The 20,092-nt window shown below is 41.6% G+C and overlaps 1 protein-coding gene across 5 annotated transcripts in view; it reads right to left on the reverse strand.

Moving 5' to 3' along the window:
* The window catches only part of LOC132829026 (phospholipid phosphatase 2-like), a 97,612-nt gene that overhangs the window by 15,509 nt on the left and 62,011 nt on the right, over positions 1 to 20,092 (reverse strand). For all 5 annotated transcript variants that reach the window (XM_060846298.1, XM_060846295.1, XM_060846296.1 and 2 more), the window contains exons 3-5: positions 13,146 to 13,297; positions 11,282 to 11,556; positions 2,209 to 2,266 (exon numbers count right to left, since the gene is read on the reverse strand). In XM_060846298.1, the coding sequence (XP_060702281.1) occupies positions 2,209 to 2,266; positions 11,282 to 11,556; positions 13,146 to 13,297 (485 nt within the window). The remainder of the gene's footprint in view (positions 1 to 2,208; positions 2,267 to 11,281; positions 11,557 to 13,145; positions 13,298 to 20,092) is intronic.

A 20,092-nucleotide genomic window follows, 5' to 3' on the forward strand; every position in this document is an offset into this window, starting at 1 on the left:
AATAAAAATCAAGAATCTAATGATAACCATGAAACCATTGTTGATTACTGGGGGAAAACCCCATTTGGTTCACTAATGTCCTTTTGGCAAGGTACCTATCATCCTTAGCTGATCCCACCTATATGTGACTCCAGTCACATATAAATATGGTTGACTCTTAACTGCTCTGTGGGCAATTAGGAATGGCCAATAAATGTCAGCGACACCGATATCCCATGAACGAAGAGGAAAAGAGAAACCTTTTGCTCCATTGAGTCTGAGTAAGTCCTTTCAAAAGAGAAATCCAGCCACATCTACCATTGACAACCACTCCCTTCCATCTCAGAAAATAATCCTTGTTCTTTCGGTATTTTGGTTTCTCCAAGTACTTATCCAATTTCCTTTTGATCACTAACTTAAACCTGTGCCCACCTCAATTTCAGGAAGGGAGTGCATTCCAACTCCAAACCACTCTTTAGGTAAACACTTCTCCTCATGTTGACCTTAGTTTCTTTCGCCAATTAATTTAAATGAAGTTAATTCTAGGTCATCCAACTAACAATCCTTCTGCTACTGGAAACAGTTTCTATTTATTCTACTTAAACCTTTCATAAATTTTATCCACCTCAGTCAAATCCCTTTGGGCTTCTTGGTTTTTAGGAAAGCAACCTCAACATCTGTAATCCTTTATCCCTTGAGCCAATCTAATAAAACTCCTTAAATCTTCACATATTCCTGGAGCCTGGAATTGGAAACCAGAGTCACAGTGTGTTAGGATACTTTTATATTGCGTCCAAGAGTAGGACTCAGGCTAGAATTTGTAACCCTCAACGTGGCAATTGTTCAGTTAGCCTGGAACCAAAACATTCACCCCTTGAATCCAAACCTGTTCTGCACATTTCAATTATGTGGAAATGAGCAAACAATGCTTTTGAAACTATTTGCAAACTGGGAAATATTTTAATTGCCCACTGTACTAATGATTTAGTATTTCATGGAATGCACTGTCAGGAAACGTAGTTGGGATTGGTTCAATTCAGACATTTAAGAGAGCACCAGGTGATTATTTGGATAGAAATGGTGTGCAGGTGATATGGAGGAAAAAGGCAGGAGATTGGCACTAGGTAACCACTGGTGCAGTTACAGTGGGCTGAATGGCCTCTTTCTACATTGTAACCAATGTGCTGATTCTGAGTTCATGGCAGATAGATGCACATTTCTAGTGTCTTATTATACAGTACACAAGCCTCTTAGCCTAGACGTGCGGTCATGCAGTGATTGTCAACTGGTGCTTCAGCCCTATGTTTGAGCCCTGATGGGACTCCAGATTTCTGGCTCTGTCTCCTTATCCTAACTTCTTTAGAAACAGAAAGTAGCAGTGCACTGGAGAGTTCAATACAACATTATGATGGGGGTGCAAGGTGTGGACTTGGCTTGTTTTAACAGCACTAGCTGCCTGCAGGCAAATGAAAAATATCCATTATGAATAGGGAAGTGGATGAATGAGGGACCGGGTGGTGAGATAAGCGGACAAAGTATGAAAAATGCATTAAGTTAAAACAAAAAAAATACAGATATATAATACTGCTCAAAATAAACATGGGTAGTTTGCACTGATTGAAGGCCGTAAATGGCTGCTGGTGGTTAATTAGCTAAGGTCAGGAGAGAGGTTATTAGGAGAGGGGAGATGGTATGGTCAATTGTAAACAGGCATTATATACAAGCATTTCTGCCTATTGTATTTCCTGGGTAACTACTCAGCTAAGCAGGTCAGAACTATTTGAGTCTTTCTCAGTACTGGGGAGCAGGGGCTTGCTGAGTGGGCATTGAATTTCTGATGTGCAATTTTTTTTATTTCAAAAATATATTTTATTCGTAAAATAATCATGAAATAATTTGATGGTCTGTACATTTGGTCATGCCATACATATGTCAACATTTACATGCACAGATCAGAAATTATCATTGTTATATACAGGTCAGTGCATTTCTGACTCATATGCCCATATATTTAGCTGAGGCGTCAGCAGAGCCCAAACGACTGCTGATGTGCAATTCTTCCAGAACCAGTGTGTCTGGGCTGCAAAGGGGGTCGCAAAGCACAGTTTGGGTGTGCTCGGTCTTGTTTGTGTGTACAAAGTTAAGTTAGGGTGAGCCACACAACATGAAACAAACAGTTGATTGAAGTTACTGGATTCTATTAAATGAAGAAATCATGTGGGTACTTACTGAAATAAATACCACGCAGTACATTCCAAATGACGAGTGACCGGAATAAAATGATAACCTGCAAAACATTCAACGGTTAGTTAATCAGCTAAATTCAATATCACGGTTTCATGTGTAACAGCTAGGGGATAGGACTGTGCAACTATGAGCTCCTAGCTATTATTATACATATGCAAGATCTATACAGTTCTTAATAATGAAATTACAGTAACAAGCCATCAATTAATGCATAGAGCATTTGGAGTTAGCATCTAGAAGCAACTTTGAGCCTCTTTCCAAAAAAAAAAACACATCAGATTCCAGTTTTCTGCCCATCTCATGAAGCTGTGCATTTATGATTGGTGCGCTATTCAATGACAGCTGGCTCCTGTCCTATATTTCAATCAACATTAAACCTCGATAGGGAGTATTAATTGTCCTTTACTGAGGCGTGGTCACAATTTAATCCCATCTTGTTGATGCACATTCTAACAAAGGTCATCGAATAATAATTAGGAGTTGGAGCCTTAATTTTTTTTTGCCTTGTCTGATCCAAGGATATTGGGGCCATCATAACATCACTTCTGTTGCATCCCACCTCAGACATACTAAATTTACACAGACAACAGGAGGGAGCTAACTATAGGCGTCCTTGAGGCATATTTCGATCAGGATCTCTGCATCAATCCAAGATTTGATCCCATGTGTTGGCACTGGTACCTCAAAAAAGGTGGAGCGCAAAGCATTGCATTAGAGTGGATAGCAATTCGTATTCTCAAAATAGACAATTCTCAGGCACCCTCAAATAATAAGCCACTTTGTTACATTCAAGGCTGCAGTTCACTAACACCTTCACAGGAGCAATTAGGATTGCACAATCAATGCTGACTTTGCCTGCAAGTCTCAAATCTTATGAAGTAAAGGAAGGTCAGCTACATGTTTCTTCAAAAGCAAAAATACTGAGAATGATGAAATCGGAAACAAACACAAAAAAGTGGAACGGCACGGTGGCACAGTGGTCAGCACTGCTGCCTCACAGCGCCTGAGACCTGGGTTCAATTCCCGACTCAGGCGACTGACTGTGTGGAGTTTGCACATTCTCCCAGTGTCTGCGTGGGTTTCCTCCGGGTGCTCCGGTTTCCTCCCACAGTCCAAAGATGTGCGGGTCAGGTGAATTGGCCATGCTAAATTGCCCGTAGTGTTAGGTTAGGGGTATGGGTGGGTTGCGCTTCGGCGGGTCGATGTGGACTTGTTGGGCCGAAGGGCCTGTTTCCACACTGTAAGTAATCTAATCTAATCTAATTCAGGCAGCATCAACACAGAGGTAACATTTTAGGTCGATGGCCTTTCATCAACTCGAGATGCAAGAGTTTCTAAGCCAGTAGAAAGCAGAGAGGAAGGTACATGATAGGGGGAGAATAAATAAGTCTCCAAGGTACAAACAGCCAAAAGAGTGGCACCGGATATAGTGAAGAAAAGAGGTTGTGCTCAAATCAGGCATGAATTGTTGCATAAAAACCACCAGAGAGTGTAACATGTCGGGATAAAGGAAGAATCAAAAGACAACCAACTCAGTACGGCAAAAGAAAATCCCCACACATACACAGAATAAAGATGTAGGCTGAGGTTATAATCTAAGTTTGTTAAACTCAATGTAAGCCCACAGATGAAATGCAAGCTGCGCATTGGTGAGCTTTCATTGTGCATCACTGGCAGTTCGTATCGAGTGCACACAGCAACTTTTCAGATGAATACATTGTCGTGAAAAGCTCAACATAGCCTTTGATTCCCAAAACACACTGTTAGTCACTTGGAAATATCAGGCTGTTGGCTGGTTACAGCTTTCAGATGGCAGCTGTTGGCTATCTCAGGCAAGATGCTGGCCTTGTAACTTAGGGTGATTGCCAAGATCGAGTGGGATGTTTTCTTGAAAAAAAAAAGTCTGTTCTATGAATGAGATGGAGCCAGGGTGTTAAGTCTCAAGAACACAAAGTCTGGAACAAGGTCAATACAATTGTTGGGCAGAGTCAACGGCAAATAGCAAGGCAATTGATTCCCTTGCCAGCGCAGCTGAAAGATAATCTGAACTCTGAGCCTGGCAGGAGCTCTTCCTCTAAGCAGCATCCTGTAAAAGTAACTTGCATTTGTTGAAGTCTGTGAAATTACTGAATTAAGCTTTCATTTGTTGATGGCTGTTTCGAACAATGAAGAAATGTTACAAATATTTTTTGGGAGGGGGAGAGGTGTGGTCTATAATGCAGTACATCACAAAGACAGGAATGCTAGAACATACTAAATAATCGCAAATTCCTGTTGATTCATTAAAGTGTTGAGACAGAATCCTTTGTAAGTAACAGATAAAATACTCCCAAATTATTTCCCATCCCTGATGAAGCACTTATGCCCGAAACGGCAATTCTTCTGTTCCTCGGATGCTGCCTGACCTGCTGTTCTTTTCCAGCAACACACTCTCGACTCTGATGTCCAGCATCTGCAGTCTTCACTCTCTCCAAATTATCTTCCCATTGATTTAAGTCCTTGAGGCACGGCCTATAGAATTCTTCTAGTACAATGGTAATGTCCCTACCACTGAGACAAGAGGCCCAGGTTCAAGTCACACCTGCTCCAAAAGTTGTGCAATTACACCTTGAAAAAGGTGGATAAGAAAATAACTAGAGAACACTTCTGAATCAATGCCGGAAAGTGATCCACAGCCAATGCATGAAGTCCATCCCATGGAAACAAATTAAAGCACATAGGGTCATAGAGATGTATGGCATGGAAACAGACCCTTCAGTCCAACCCGTCCATGCTGACCACACACCCTAACCCAATCTAGTCCCACCTGCCAGCATCCGGCCCATATTCCTCCAAACCCTTTCATTCATATACCCATCCAAGTGCCTTTTAAATGTTGCAATTGTACCAGCCTCTACCACTTCCTCTGGCAGCTCATTCCATACACGTACCACCCTCTGTGTGAAAACGTTGTTCCATAGGTCTCTCTTACATCTTTCCCCTCTGACCCTAAATGTATGCCCTCTAGTTCTGGACTGCCCGACCCTAGAGAAAAGACTTTGTCTATTTATCCTGTCCATGCCCTTCGTGATTTTGTAGAACTCTGTAAGGTTACCCCTCAGCCTCCGATGCTCCAGGGAAAACATCCCAACCTCTTCAGCCTCTCCCCATAGCTCAAATCCTCCAACCCTGGCAACACTCTTGTAAGTCTCTTCTGAACCCTTTCAAGTTTCACAACATCTTTCCGACAGGAAGGAGACCAGAATTGCACGCCATATTCCAATAGTGGCCTAACCAATGTCCTGTATAGCCGCAGCATTACCTCCCAACTCCTGTACTCAATACTCTGACCAATAAAGGAAAGCATACCAAACGCCTTCTTCACTATCCTATCTACCTGCGACTCCACTTTCAAGGAGCAATGAACCTGCACTCCAAGGTCTCTTTGCTCAGCAACACTCTCTAGGACCTTATTACTAAGTGTATAAGTCCTGCTAAGATTTGCTTTCCCAAAATGCAGCGCCTTGCATTTATCTGAGTTGGACTCCATCTGCCACTTCTCGGCCCATTGGCCCAAGTGTTCAAGCTCCTGTTGAAATCTGAGGTAACCTTTTTTTCTGTCCATTACACCTCCAATTTTGGTGTCATCTGCAAACTTACTAACTGTACCTCTTATGCTCACATCCAAATCATTTATGTAAATGACAATAAGTTGATCCTAAGCACTGATCCTTGTGGCACTCCACTGGTCACAGGCCTCCAGTCTGAAAAACAACCCTCCACTGCCCTCTGTCTTCTACCTTTGAGCTAGTTCTGTATCCAAATGGCTAGTTCTCCCTTTATTGTGGGAGATCTAACCTTGCTAACAAGTCTCCCATGGGGAACCTTGTCGAAAGCCTTACTGAAGTCCATACATCTACATGCCGGAGCCTGACCTATTTAAATGCAATGTGAAATAAATATCTGCATGGTGACTGGGGGAAAAATAAACAACTGTGCTGCTCAAAGTAACTAGATTGACCAGGCGGACAATGAAATTAGCTCATAATTTCAGGTCATTTGGATATAACAAAGAGCACCTCAATGAATCCAGGCATGCAGATATTAGCCAATCTAGCTAAAGGCAGAATGGATAGGCTTGGATGTTGGCGTTATTTCCCAGAACAGGTTTTAGGTGTTTAAGTATGGCCGTCTAAAATATCTGACCCTGTTCAGTATCTTCAATCTCAGCTTAACAGCAAGACACCAAGAATGTCAGTTGCGGCATCTCTGTAATCGTGGCTTTGTGGTTTTATTTTAAAACAGGTAGCCTTGGAGGTCACCTGGATGCCGAGTGAGTTGATACCTCACATTGAACAGTGGGACTGCTCAGTGACATACACGTGTGTGCTTCTCCAAGTATTCTCCCCAGGTATAAACATTCCAGAGTGAGGTCAAAAATACTGTTCCACAAAAGGGCAAGAAGGGCCTACAAGTTATGGACCCGCTGCAATATCTTGGAAACTTTTATTTTTTATTTAACACTATTTTCGTAATCAAACTGTCCAGAGACATTATTACATACCTCTACAGGCGTTGGGACTTAAGGTGAAATTCCGTTCAGTATATTTTTAACCCTTACCTGCATTAATCTTTACATGCTATGTTTACTTAAATGTTTAATACTACTAATATATTAAATGACTCTTATGGTGCAGAGGTATTATCCCCACCAGGAGGACTAGGTTCAAGTCCCATCTGCTCTGGGGACCTAGCAGATCTGAACAGAACATATCGAAACAATTCAGCTGCAAACTTTACAATAAATGGTAGAACGGTTTGAAGCACTGGGAGTCAGAGGGATCTGGATGTCCAGATCCCTGGAAGATGATCAAGAAGGCATACAGCATGGCTGCCTGCATTGGCTGGGCATCAAACTGGCAAGTTATGTTAACAGCTGTATAAAACTTTAACTTGGCAACATTTGGAATATTGCGCGCATTCTGGTCACAACACTACCAGAGGACGTGCAGGCTTTGGAGAGGGTGCAGAGAAGGTTTACTAGGATGTTGCCTGGTCTAGAGAGTTTTAGTTATGAGGAAAGTTTGGATAAACTTGGATTGGTTTCACAACGGGAAGACAGAGACTGAGGGGCAACCTGATAGAGGTCGACAAAATTATGAAAGAGTGGATAGTTAGAGGCTTTTTCCCAGGGTGGATGGTCAACTACAAGATGGCATAGAGGCAGAGGTAATATGAGAGGGGGAAAGTTTAGGGGGAAGGAAAGTGCAAGTGGTGGAAACAGGCACATTAGTAATGTTTAAGGCAGATCTTAATTGACACATGAACAGAAGGTGAACAGAGGAAAAGAAACTACACATGGACAATAAGTAGTTGATCTAAATAGAAATTAGGAATCAGCGTAGGCTTGGTGGGTGGAAGGCCTGCTCCTGTAATGTATTGAATTGAGAAATTACATGTTCTGCTTCAATACTAAAGTTTTGCGGCTGCTTTATTTTAAAATTGAACTTGGTGGAAATGAAAAATAAACAAGGTTACTTGTGGCCACCATCTAAATTCTTAGCTCATGCGCCACTGAGAATCAAACCAAAGAACGGTGGAAGTAGGATATCTAAAATAAAAATAAAAGGTGCTGGAAAAACTCAACACATCCAGCAGCATCTGTGGAGAGAGAACCCGAGGTAACATTTCAACTCTTGATTTTTCTTCGACACTGACAAACCACTGAGGAAATGTCTTAAATTGTGTTTGCGAGAAAGCCAGAACGTCTTAATTATTGAAGTGCATCAAATCGAGCTTTGATTGAGTAATTGGTGATGAGTAAGCTTGGAATGTGACACCATGCTTCCAGTGTTTAAAGCATCTGGTAGGCTGAAGGTGTACAAGATGCATCATCAGGTTGAAGGTAGCTGCCCGCATAATAAAGACATTCAACACTTCTCCCGTGGGCGGCACAGTGACACAGTGGTTAGCACTGCTGTCTCACAGCATCTGAGACCCGGGTTCAATTCCCGACTCAGGCGACTGACTGCGTGGAGTTTGCACATTCTCCCTGTGTCTGTGTGGGTTTCCTCCAGGTGCTCCGGTTTCCTCCCACAGTCCAAAGATGTGCGGGTCAGGTGAATTGGCCATGCTAAATTGCCCGTAGTGTTAGATAATGGGTAAATGTAGGGGTATGGGTGGGTTGCGCTTTGGCGGGTCAGTATGGACTTGTTGGGCCGAAGGGCCTGTTTTCACACTGTAAGTAATCTAATCTAATCTAAAAAAAACAAGAATGTTCAAGGTTTAAGGCTAGATACAAGAAGAAGCATCTCATTTCCAGGGCTCAGCCTAATGGGATGAGCAGGAAGACAGCTGGCAGGAGGGTGGAGGAAAAAGCCTAGGAGGGATAAGATTCTCTGATGGTTGCAAGACAATGTCCCCACCAATGGAAGCTCAGGAGCCATGCCTTACTCTCTGCAATCTAAAATGAGGAGCGGGCAAGTGCACAGGCCTCGAAGACAACGTTAATAGATAACCAGACTGGTTCAGTAATGGAACCAGGAGGCCATCACTCAAAGGACAGAGGTTTTCTTCCCAATTTATTTCAGACAATCCTGAAAGCCAATTTCCAAACAGAAACGGAAACTCTATTTTGGCCTTCAGAGCCAGAACAGCAGGTTTGGTAGGCCAAGTAGCCTAATTCTGCTGCTTTTCTTAAGTCGTAGCTGTTTTGAACATAGAACATAGAACATAGAAAAATACAGCGCAGTACAGGCCCTTCGGCTCTCGATGTTGCACCGATCCAAGCCCACCTAACCTACACTAGCCCAATAACCTCCATATGCTTATCCAATGCCCGCTTAAATGACCATAAAGAGGGAGAGTCCACCACTGCTACTGGCAGGGCATTCCCATGAACTCACAACCCGCTGAGTAAAGAATCTACCCCTAACATCTGTCCTATACCAACCTCCCCTTAATTTAAAGCTGTGTCCCCTAGTAACAGCTGACTCTATTAGCAGAAAAAGGTTCTCACTGTCAACCCTATCTAAACCCCTAATCATCTTGTAAACCCCTAATCATCATTTTGAAGGTGGGGTTGTGCTGCAGAATGATGAACATCCCAAATCTTGTTCATTCTGGCGCCAGACAAAAACCTTGGGGACGCATTTCAAAGCTGAAAACAGAAACTCCACTTGAATCAATTCCTCAGCAGCTTTGTTTGGAGACACTTAAAATTGGTAAAGAAATTGTGTGCGTTTGTCAGACATATGACTGACCCAGGTAATTAAGAAAAAGTACACATTGTGGACTGGATTGGAGACTCCTGGGCCTGCGGAGATCTAGAATTTAGCCAAGAAATCACTGATCCAGTATTTACAGACAAAACTGTCCATAAAGAGCAAATTGCGTCACCATTTCAACATCATGGATTATGGAATAATTGAGCCCAGCATGAAAATGTAATGGATTCACTTCAAGGAAAGTATTCATTGTTCTTTCCATACAATCTGTTCCAAAACTATGCTCATTATGACAGCCAGTTTGATTTGGCAAATAAGCATAGGGTTAAAGTTAACCAGCAGTATTTCCTAACAGAAGGATGCACTGACAGCTATTAAAGTGGCAGAGGTAGAAGTGAACAAGTGAAGAAAAAATGGAACTGGTCTCAGTTCACAGGATTAATACTTTGGCAAAATAACATTGTCCATTTTCCTGATCATACTTGCCAAAGGCAGTGACAAATATCAATTACAGTATTCATAGCTGTTCAGGCAAAGAAATATAATCAGCTCATAGTCAAAATACAAATTGACAACAACAGCAGAAACAAGTCAAAAGACATTAACCAACTGATTATTTTATAATGGACCAGAACTCTGACAATACATTACAGCATTGCCAACATTTTCTTAAGGCAAATTGGTGTTGTTTAATAAAAAAAGAACTGCCACTATCTTTAAAACACCCAAGAGCTTAAATATTAAAAATTGAAATTGCTGGAAAAGCTCAGCAGGTCTGGCAGCATCTGTGGAGAGAAATCAGTGTTAACATTTCGGGTCAAGTCACTGGAACTGAAAAATGTTAACTCTGATTTCTCTCCACAGATGCTGCCAGACCTGCTGAGCTTTTCCAGTAATTTCTATTTTTCTCTGATTTACAGGTCCGCAGTTCTTTTGATTTTTAATTTAAATATTAATCAAGTTTCTTTTTCCTTTCGTAATTGCCCCTGAACGTGTGTTGGAATTGGAATTCAATACCAAATGTGGAACTTAAAGAAAAAGAGTTCCATGAGATCAGTGACAAATGCAGGTTCCAAAAAGATTCCTAATTTGAATTGCAAGTACTGTTGTGTTCTGAGACTTAGTCCATTTTGATGTGGATGAACTTGTACAGCGTGCAAACAGACCCTTCGGTCCAACTCACCCATGCCGACCAGATATCCTAAATCAATCCAGTCCCACTTACTAGCTTTTGGCCCATATCCCTCTAAACCCTTCCTATTCATATACCCATCCAGATGCCTTTTAAATATTGTAATTGTACCAACCTCCATCACTCCTTTTGGCAGCTCATCCCATACACATACCACCCTATGCGTAAAAGAACTACCCCTTTAGGTCCCTTTTAAATCTTTCCCCTCTCACCCTAAACCCAAGCCCTCTAGTGCTGGGCTCCCCCACCACAGGGAAAAGACGTTGTCTATTATTGGCTGAATGTTAGTTCTATGAAAAAAGGTTAATGGAAGTGACTCCAGAAGGAGGTTGGAAGAATACTTTTAATTCAGTGAACTTGGTGATCACAATTACCATACGTACATCAAAAATAGCTGAATATTTCATTTCTAAAATAAGAAAGTTTTCAATTATTTCCTGAGTGGAAAGGATAGTCACCATTTTAGCTGATAGATTATAAATGAATTCACATACACCAGTATACACCCAACAAAAAGCCAGCAATTCTTCTGCTTTTGCTGAAATGTTAACTCAAAGTTCAGCATTTGGTAAAAATCAACCAAACAAACAAAAAAAAGGAAGTAGTTTATGGATGGAGTAAAGTTTTACTGTGGCTTACATATTGATGAGCTACATACCTTGCCTCTGTGACGTCTGCAACTGGCCCTGTGCAACTGTATGACTGGACGTACTGTGAGCAGTTCACCGATGACATATTCAGTTTACACAATGCCAAAAAGTTTGGCCGAAGACGTCCAACGGTGTATTTTGCAATGTAAGTCAATGACAGGCTCAATGAAGCCCCAAACACGAAGGTTCCTACCACCTTGTACAAGGCAGCCAGATAGTTATTGAATTCAGATCTTGAATACAACAGTTTTAGGTGAACCATAAATGCTTCTCCAACACCAACCTAGACAAAGAAAACAAACAAGTGAGATACACTGAGGGACACGCAAGATGTATTGCAAGATGTGAGCTTTCTGGGTCCAATAGTCTGAAAACAATTCAACATTAACAGAATGTGTATGAAAATCACTGACTAGAGGTTCCACAATATCTCACCAACTTGATCCATTCAATGGGACGGCTCCCTGATTCTAATTGGAGATAATGAGGACTGCAGATGCTTGAAAGTCAGAGTCAATAAAGTGTGGAGCTGGAAAAAGCTCAACAGATCAAGCAGCATCAGAGGAATCAAAATTTCAGGTCGGGGCCTTTCATGAGGAGGGTCCCAATCTGAAACATCGACTCCCTCACTCAACCAATACTGATCACGGCCAGCAAAGTGACAGGAGTGCACAAGGTGATTCTGAGCTTGGGAAAAGTTAAAGCAACCAGGGTTAGCATTATCACTAGTGACTGCTGTCCAGGTAAAATTTGGTCCTGACTCTAAATGTTCACCCACCTGCCCCCCTAACTCTAAACCTCAGTGAATAAATTGCTACCACTCATTAGAAGAATGCCACATGAATAACAGCCAATTGGGCCAAGTATCAGAGCGCAGAAGCGGATGGTGGAATTTTCCTAAAACAAACTAAGTACATTCTTGAAAAGCAGAGGGGAGAAGATGGGGCCAAAAATAAATTACCAGCCAACAGTCAACATCGATGGTCTTTCTTTTGTTGATGTGTGTTGAGTGTTGTTCTCAACAGCAGTAGGCTCATCATCCTTTTTTATTGATTACAAAAGTGTGGTCAAATTGTATACAATTCAAAAAAAATCAGCATATGTTTCTCAAATTCCATGTATCATGTTCAATTAATGATGCCTTCCATTCATATCGACTTGTTGTTCACTTATGTCCTTTAGCGATGGAAATCTGTCACCCTTACTTGGTCTGACCAATAGCAATTTACTTGGCTTTTAACTGCCCTCTGAAATAGCCTATCAAGATGCTCAGTTCAAAAGCAGTAAGGGATGAGGAAAACAATTTGTTTCATCAATGATGCTCACATCCCATGGAAACAAAATAAATCAACTCTTAAAGGCAGAGCCTAGAATGAGATTGTCTCATTATTGTATTGCAAGGGCATATCCAGCTGGAGTCACCAGACAGTGAACAGAAGCAAAACTGTTGTCAAATTTATTTTCACTTCCCTAGCCCAGACATGACAATGGCCAAATACAATGCTGCAGTGACCTGTGACCAAGATTTAATTAACATAGCATTCCTCAAGTCTGAATTCAAGACCTTCTGGCCCACCTCATCAAGTTCCATACCAATGTTTTACTTTATTTTATTACTATCGTACGTATGACCTCTGTCATTGATGGAGGCATCATGGTTGGGCAACTTATAAAACTTTTCACTCTATTTTTCAAGTAAAAGTACATTTAACAATACTTTTCTATTGTATTTGAACTGATGCTGATTACCACTGAGCTATAGGGAGTAGCTGCCAGATTTTCAAATATTTTCTGGCAAGAATTTATTACTGATTTTTATAAAAGAATGCACTCCAGTGGAATTTATCACAAGTAGCAAATGCAGTCACTTACAATGACGATGGAGACTGGAATAATAATTGCTGCCATCAGCCAGTGTGAAATGGTATCCTTTTTATACGGATATTTTATGCTGTCGTCATCACAATAAAATCCTTGCATATTTGGTTTAGCCTTTAGCGTCAATATGATAAATGGTAACAATGCTGTGGACAGAAAAAAAGAAAGAGTCAAAGAATCATCAGAGACAATTGTGCATTCTTGTACATGACATCACTGTGGTACACCAGGTATATAGGTGAAGCCCTGTATCACCACCTCTTCAGAGATGTACTCAGACATGTTATCAACCTCTGTAGGTTGAGCATGTGCACACTTCAGCAAGTTCAGATCAATATTCACGCAAGAGAACATTAACAAACTTTAACATACCAGAACTATATACATGCAATAAGAGAGACCAACTCTGGAACCCATAGGCTCAGGCCTTAGTTCCATGAGACCTGGCACTTTAGATACAGCACTTCAAGTGTTAGCAATGTAATCACGTTCAAGCCAACACACGTCTGATCTGTTCGCACTGTGGAAACAGCATCCCCAATTCCTCTTTCGCTTTAGAGCAAGTCTGCGTTGATGAAACGCAGATTATAGTAGAATGACCTGTAGCTGACACCCAAATGCAACTTACCATGAAACTTTGCCATATTTATATATACCATGATTTAACCTAGAAGCAGATGGATTTACATAAGAATAATTTGAACCTGAAACAACTACACAGAAACTGGTATCCCGTCACCAAGTCCCCCTTTATTTATATCTGCACTGTACATGGGCTCTGATCAGCCAGCTCAAAGCCAATGCCTAGATTGAAGAGACTGTTTGAATCTCCTGTCTATGTCTGTCAGCCAGAGCTCCCTGATTGGGATTGTTAACCTGGATCAATCTAGAATCTTCGTCAACGAGATCTACCTGGCCCTGGTTCTAATCACTACAGACATTAGAGACAGGAACCAGCAAGGTGAGAGCATCAGAAAGTTCGATGGAAGTCAGGAAAGCGAAAGTAAAAACGAGAGAGTTTGTGAAGACAAACAGCTATAAGAGAGCAGATTCAGACGAAAACCAAGATATTATTCAGTGCCACTGAGTCCTTGTGAGACAGAATGCTACTTTAATGATTTAATATGCCTCAGCAAAACAAGAGACCAAATCCGCAATTCTACAATATATACTACACAGCATTTCATCTTCTAGAGAAAGGAAACTAAACAGCCAAATGGTTACGCTATGTATCCACCGATGGTATCAGTCATTTGTCTGAATTATAATAGGTACTGCAATTATCAGGGACACTAGAGAACATTAAGCCCATTCAATGGAAGTGGAGATTAGGTTGTTCAATATGATCGGAGACTTCTGCTCAAAGAACATTTTAAAAAAACAAAACACTGGCAGAATACAGGAAACACTGGCAGTGTTAAGAAATCGTTTTTCTTGGATCCATTTCGTGATTTATATTGACAACTTTTCAAAGTTTACACATTTCTGGAATGCTCTTCAAAGCCTCAGTAAAAAAAAACGCAGATTCTGCACAGAGTTTTGTTCCTTAACAGACCTCAATGGCAGGCTGTTTGAGAACCCCACGGAAAAACTAACAGCTTAGTTTTGTCTCTTCTATTGTCTAGTTTGATCTTAGAAACAAAACTGCGCACGTATTTTCTGGTTGATTAACAGCTCAATTTTAAGATTTTTATCATTGCTTTAAAATCCGTTCATGGCTACACTCCTCTGATCTTTGCACTCCTCCAATTTGGGCCTCTTCCATGGCCCCTTTTCCCTTCATTCCATCATTGGCACCAAGCCTTTTGCTTCACAGGCCCCAAGCTCTTGAATTCCTTCCTTAAATCTCTGCATCTATTCCTCCTCTTTTACAGTATTGCCTAACACTAAGGATCAAAGTTTTAGACATAGTCCAATATTATCTTGTGTGGCTATTTGCTAAAAGCATTAATATTATGCTGCAAAATGCTTTAAGATATTTTTAATCTTTAATGCTAAAAGAGTGAAGGTAGCAGGGTGGTTGTTATGGGGGACTTTAACTTCCCAGATATTGACTGGGAGAGCTATAGCTCGAGTTCATTAGATGGGTCGGTGTTTGTCCAATGTGTGCAGGAGGGTTTCCTGACACAATATGTCGACAGGCCAACAAGAGGGGAGGCTATATTGGATTTGGTTCTAGGTAATGAACCAGGCCAGGTGTTAGACTTGGAGGTAGGTGAGCACTTCGGGGACAGTGACCACAACTCGGTGACTTTTACTTTAGTGATGGAGAGGGATAATCGTGTGCCGCAGGGCAAGAGCTATAGCTGGGGGCAGGGAAATTATGATGCAGTGAGGCATGACTTAGGATGTGTGGATTGGAAAAACAGGCTTCAAGGGAAGAACACTAATGAGATGTGGGGAGTGTTCAAGGAGCAGCTACTGCGTGTCCTCGATAGGTATGTACCAGTCAGGCATGGTGTAAAGGGCCTTGTGAGGCAGCCGTGGTTTAGTAAGGAATTGGAGTCCCTTGTGAAAGGGAAGAAGGCGGCATATGTAAAGATGAGGCGTGAAGGTTCAGTAGGGGCGATTGAGTGTTATAAGGTAGCCAGGAAGGAGCTAAAGAGGGAGCTAAGAGAAGCGAGAAGGGGACATGAAAAGTCTTTAGCTGGTAGGATTAGGGAAAACCCAAAGGCTTTCTATAGATATGTCAAGAATAAAAGGATGACTAGGGTAGGTATCGGTCCAGTCAAGGATAGTAGTGGGAAGTTGTGTGTGGAGGCGGAGGAGATTGGAGAGACATTAAATCAGTACTTTTCCTCAGTATTCACTCAGGAACAGGACACGGTTGCTGATGTGAATATGGAATCACAAATAATTAGAATGGATGCCCTGGAAATATGCAGGGAAGAGGTTTTGGGAATATTGGAAAGGATGAATATAGATAAGTCTCCTGGGCCTGATGGCATTTACCCCAGGATCCTATGGGAAGCTAGGGAGGAGATAGCAGAGCCATTGGCCTGGATTTTTATGTCGTCGTTGTCAACAGGAATAGTACCAGAGGACTGGAGGATAGCGAATGTGGTCCCATTGTTCAAGAAAGGGAGTAGGGATAGCCCTAGCAACTATAGGCCAGTGAGTCTGACTTCAGTGGTGGGCAAAGTCTTAGAGAGAATGGTAAGGGATAAGATTTATGAACATCTGGGTAGGAATAACGTGATCAGGGATAGCCAGCATGGTTTTGTGAAGGGCAGGTCGTGCCTCACAAACCTTATTGAGTTCTTTGAGAAGGTGACCAAGGAAGTGGATGAGGGTAAAGCAGTAGATGTTGTGTATATGGATTTTAGTAAGGCGTTCGATAAGGTTCCCCATGGTAGGCTAATGCTAAAACTTCGGAGGTATGGCATTGAGGATACATTAGAGGTTTGGATTAGGAATTGGCTGGCTGGAAGGAGACAGAGGGTAGTAGTTGATGGATTATGTTCATCTTGGAGCGCAGTTACTAGCGGTGTACCACAAGGATCTGTTTTGGGACCATTGCTTTTTGTTATCTTTATAAATGATCTAGAGGAAGGACTTGAAAGCTGGGTAAGCAAGTTTGCGGATGACACAAAAGTCGGTGGAGTTGTGGATAGTGAGGAAGGAAGTGGTAGGTTACAGCGGGATATAGATAAGTTGCAGAGCTGGGCGGAAATGTGGCAAATGGAATTCAATGTAGCTAAGTGCGAAGTCGTTCACTTTGGTAGGAATAACAAGATGATGGATTACTGGGCTAATGGTAGGCTACTTGGTAGTGTGGATGAGCAGAGGGATCTTGGTGTCCATGTACACAGATCTCTGAAAGTTGCCACCCAGGTAAATAGTGCTGTGAGGAAGGCATATGGTGTACTGGGCTTTATTGGCAGAGGAATTGAGTTCCGGAGTCCTGAGGTCATGTTGCAGTTGTATAAGACTCTGGTGCGGCCTCATCTGGAGTATTGTGTGCAGTTTTGGTCGCCATACTATAGGAAGGATGTGGAAGCTTTAGAACGAGTGCAGAGGAGGTTTACCAGGATGTTGCCTGGAATGGTAGGAAAATCTTATGAGGAAAGGCTGAGGCACTTGGGGCTGTTCTCATTGGAGAAGAGAAGGTTTAGGGGAGATCTGATAGAAGTGTATAAGATGATTAGGGGTTTAGATAGGGTAGATACTAAGAACCTTTTCCTGCTAATGGAGTCAGGTGTTACTAGGGGACATAGCTTTAAATTAAGGGGTGGTAGGTATAGGACAGATGTTAGGGGTAGATTCTTCACACAGCGGGTTGTGAGTTCATGGAATGCCCTGCCCGTATCAGTGGTGAACTCTCCTTCTTTATGGTCATTTAAGCGGGCATTGGATAGGCATTTGGAAGTTATTGGGCTAGTATAGGTTAGGTAGGATTCGGTCGGCGCAACATCGAGGGCCGAAGGGCCTGTACTGCGCTGTATCCTTCTATGTTCTATGTTCTATGTTCTATATTTGAAAATAAATGGGATAAAATAAAAAAGAAAAACATTGTTAAGCAATGAGCAGATGCAAATTTTTTAAAATACATTAGAAGATGACTTTGAGGAAGTTGATCTGATTGCTGTGTTATGAGATCATGGGCTATGGTTAACTCTGGAATAATTTGAGAAAAAAATGCAAGAAATTCACATCAGTTGGTTTAATCTTATGCCTGGAGAACCCAGAGAGTAAAAAAACTTCTTGCATCCAGGAACAAAACTGATTATGGGTGATGGTTCTAAGCCAATAAAGGTGACCAAACCTGTGTCTTTATCAGCAACAAGATGAGTGGGAAATCTATAATATGTTGCACCTTCCCACTAATGCATACACCTGATATGGGTAGATTTGGGAACTCCGCTTTCAGAGTCCGTCATCCACAAGGTAAGTGCACGAAAGACTGTCTTTTCCAATCCTGCAGGCCCATAGAAAATAAAGTAGAACTGCAAGGAAGATAGACTTGACAGTGCTTCAGGTTTTGATTGACCTGGGTTTGGGTTGTGGAAGGGGTTAGGAGGAGGCAGGAAGTGCGTGCACATGCCCTGATTAAACACAAAATCTGCAATTGGATTAAAGCCTCAGGCTTCTATAACACTTCATAAGACCCCATGTTTTGGCTTTAATTGTTTCATCAACCTAGTTACATAGTCAACTGGCGCAATAAAGGATTAATATTTTCCATTCACTTGCTATCGCAGCCAATATTTCTCCTTTCCTGCCAATCTGGAGAAAGAGACTTGGCATATTAATTGTTAACTTCATCCAACCTTGATGCTTCTTCTGTTAAGACCAGCATTAACAAAGAATTTAATCTCAGAATCTCGGATACCATTACCCAGCCAGTGCTGGCAATCACTAGGTCATTGTTGGGAGGATTCAAAAATAATCTATTTTTAAAATATATGTACGACCCTAGAAAATATATGAATGAAAACGTGTTGAAGGAAAATCCATTTGCTCAAAGAATCTGCACCAGAATTGTTAACCTGGGTTTGTCTTTACTTGATCCATTAGATGTACTGTGAATTCCCAAACATTTTTCTTCCAATTTTTAGCAATTTTCCACCTTCTCATTCAGTCAGAAGTCCTAAGAGAAGGTTGTAACTTTTCCTTAGCATCAGAAGAAAATTGCTGATGCTGTAATGCAACAAGGCTGGAAGCCGTGAGCAGTGAGGCAACATATCCTGACTGTCAATGAAGGTGTCACATTTCAGTATAATTAACAAATCAAGAACAGAACCACATTTGCGGAAATAAAATTCATTTTGGGGGAAAAAAAAAATCAGACTGGAAACAAGAACTCTCTGTCCACCTCATAGTCAATTCCTGAGAGGAGGTAGGAGTGCCTCCGTTGATATGATGAAAGATTTGGCAATTAAATATTCTCGTCACAAGTTTCCTTCTTTGTACGCTATGCTCCTACATCTATGTCACCTAGACGTTGCTTCACATTCTCCATTGAAAATGATCTAAAACTTCCGTACCATTACATTTGCTTGCTACTCCAGTTTCTCAGTTGTTAGATACACTGCTCAGTTTACAATATGGAATCTTGATCAAGTTCATCTCTGGTTTGTGTAGTGCAGACATGCTAAAATTGGTCTCAGTCAACAGATTACAGTGGAACAGGAAGGATAAAACAGTTAGAAGGCTCCCCACTCCTAACAGTTTGCGTTGCAAAGTTAGATAGAGTAGTTGTAGATTGAGAGGCAGGAAGTTAGAATTTGGTGTTTGTAAAATTGTAAAACGGGGAAAGCATTGTGTGGTCCCTTGTAAAAGATGGCATTTTTTTCTGTGATTAGAGATTTTAAAAAAAGGATGTCTGTGAGCAGCAGCGTGAGTTTGTCAGAACACAGAGAGCTTGAACTGAAATATTTGTATCAAAAGGCCATGCAGTTAGCAGTCTGAGCTGCATTTTCTTCCAAGACAACAGGCTTTGAATTTAGGCAATCAATTTGAACCTGGCACTTAGACACCAAAAACCTAATTTTAATCTGATGGTTTTGACAACATTGGATTAATCCTATGTAAGAAATATTATTATGTCATCACGCACAGAAAAGAAGTGGCATGGTGGCTCAGTGGTGAGCACTGCTGCCTCATAGTGCCAGGGTCTCAGGTTCGATTCCAGCCTCAGGGTGACTGTCTGGGGAGTTTGCACATTTGCCCTGTGCTTGTGTGGGTTTCCTTTTTATTGCAGCGAGGGTGGAGAGAATGAGGACCAGGGGGCTGCCAGGAAGGTAAACAAACTGTTTAAAAAGCTGGTGTGTTCAGGCAGTGGCTGAACCAGAGACACTACCACCCACCCTCCTCCTCGGACTCTGTGGTATGTTCAGGTAAGCATTTTGGTAAGTTAAAGTAAGTTAAAAAAAACTTCTTTCCTTTTTTTGTAACTTTAGTCTCAACTGAGGTAAAGCTTAAGATTAAAAGTGACAAGA

This window comes from Hemiscyllium ocellatum, chromosome 28, assembly GCF_020745735.1.
Source record: "Hemiscyllium ocellatum isolate sHemOce1 chromosome 28, sHemOce1.pat.X.cur, whole genome shotgun sequence".
Classification (NCBI taxonomy): domain Eukaryota; kingdom Metazoa; phylum Chordata; class Chondrichthyes; order Orectolobiformes; family Hemiscylliidae; genus Hemiscyllium; species Hemiscyllium ocellatum.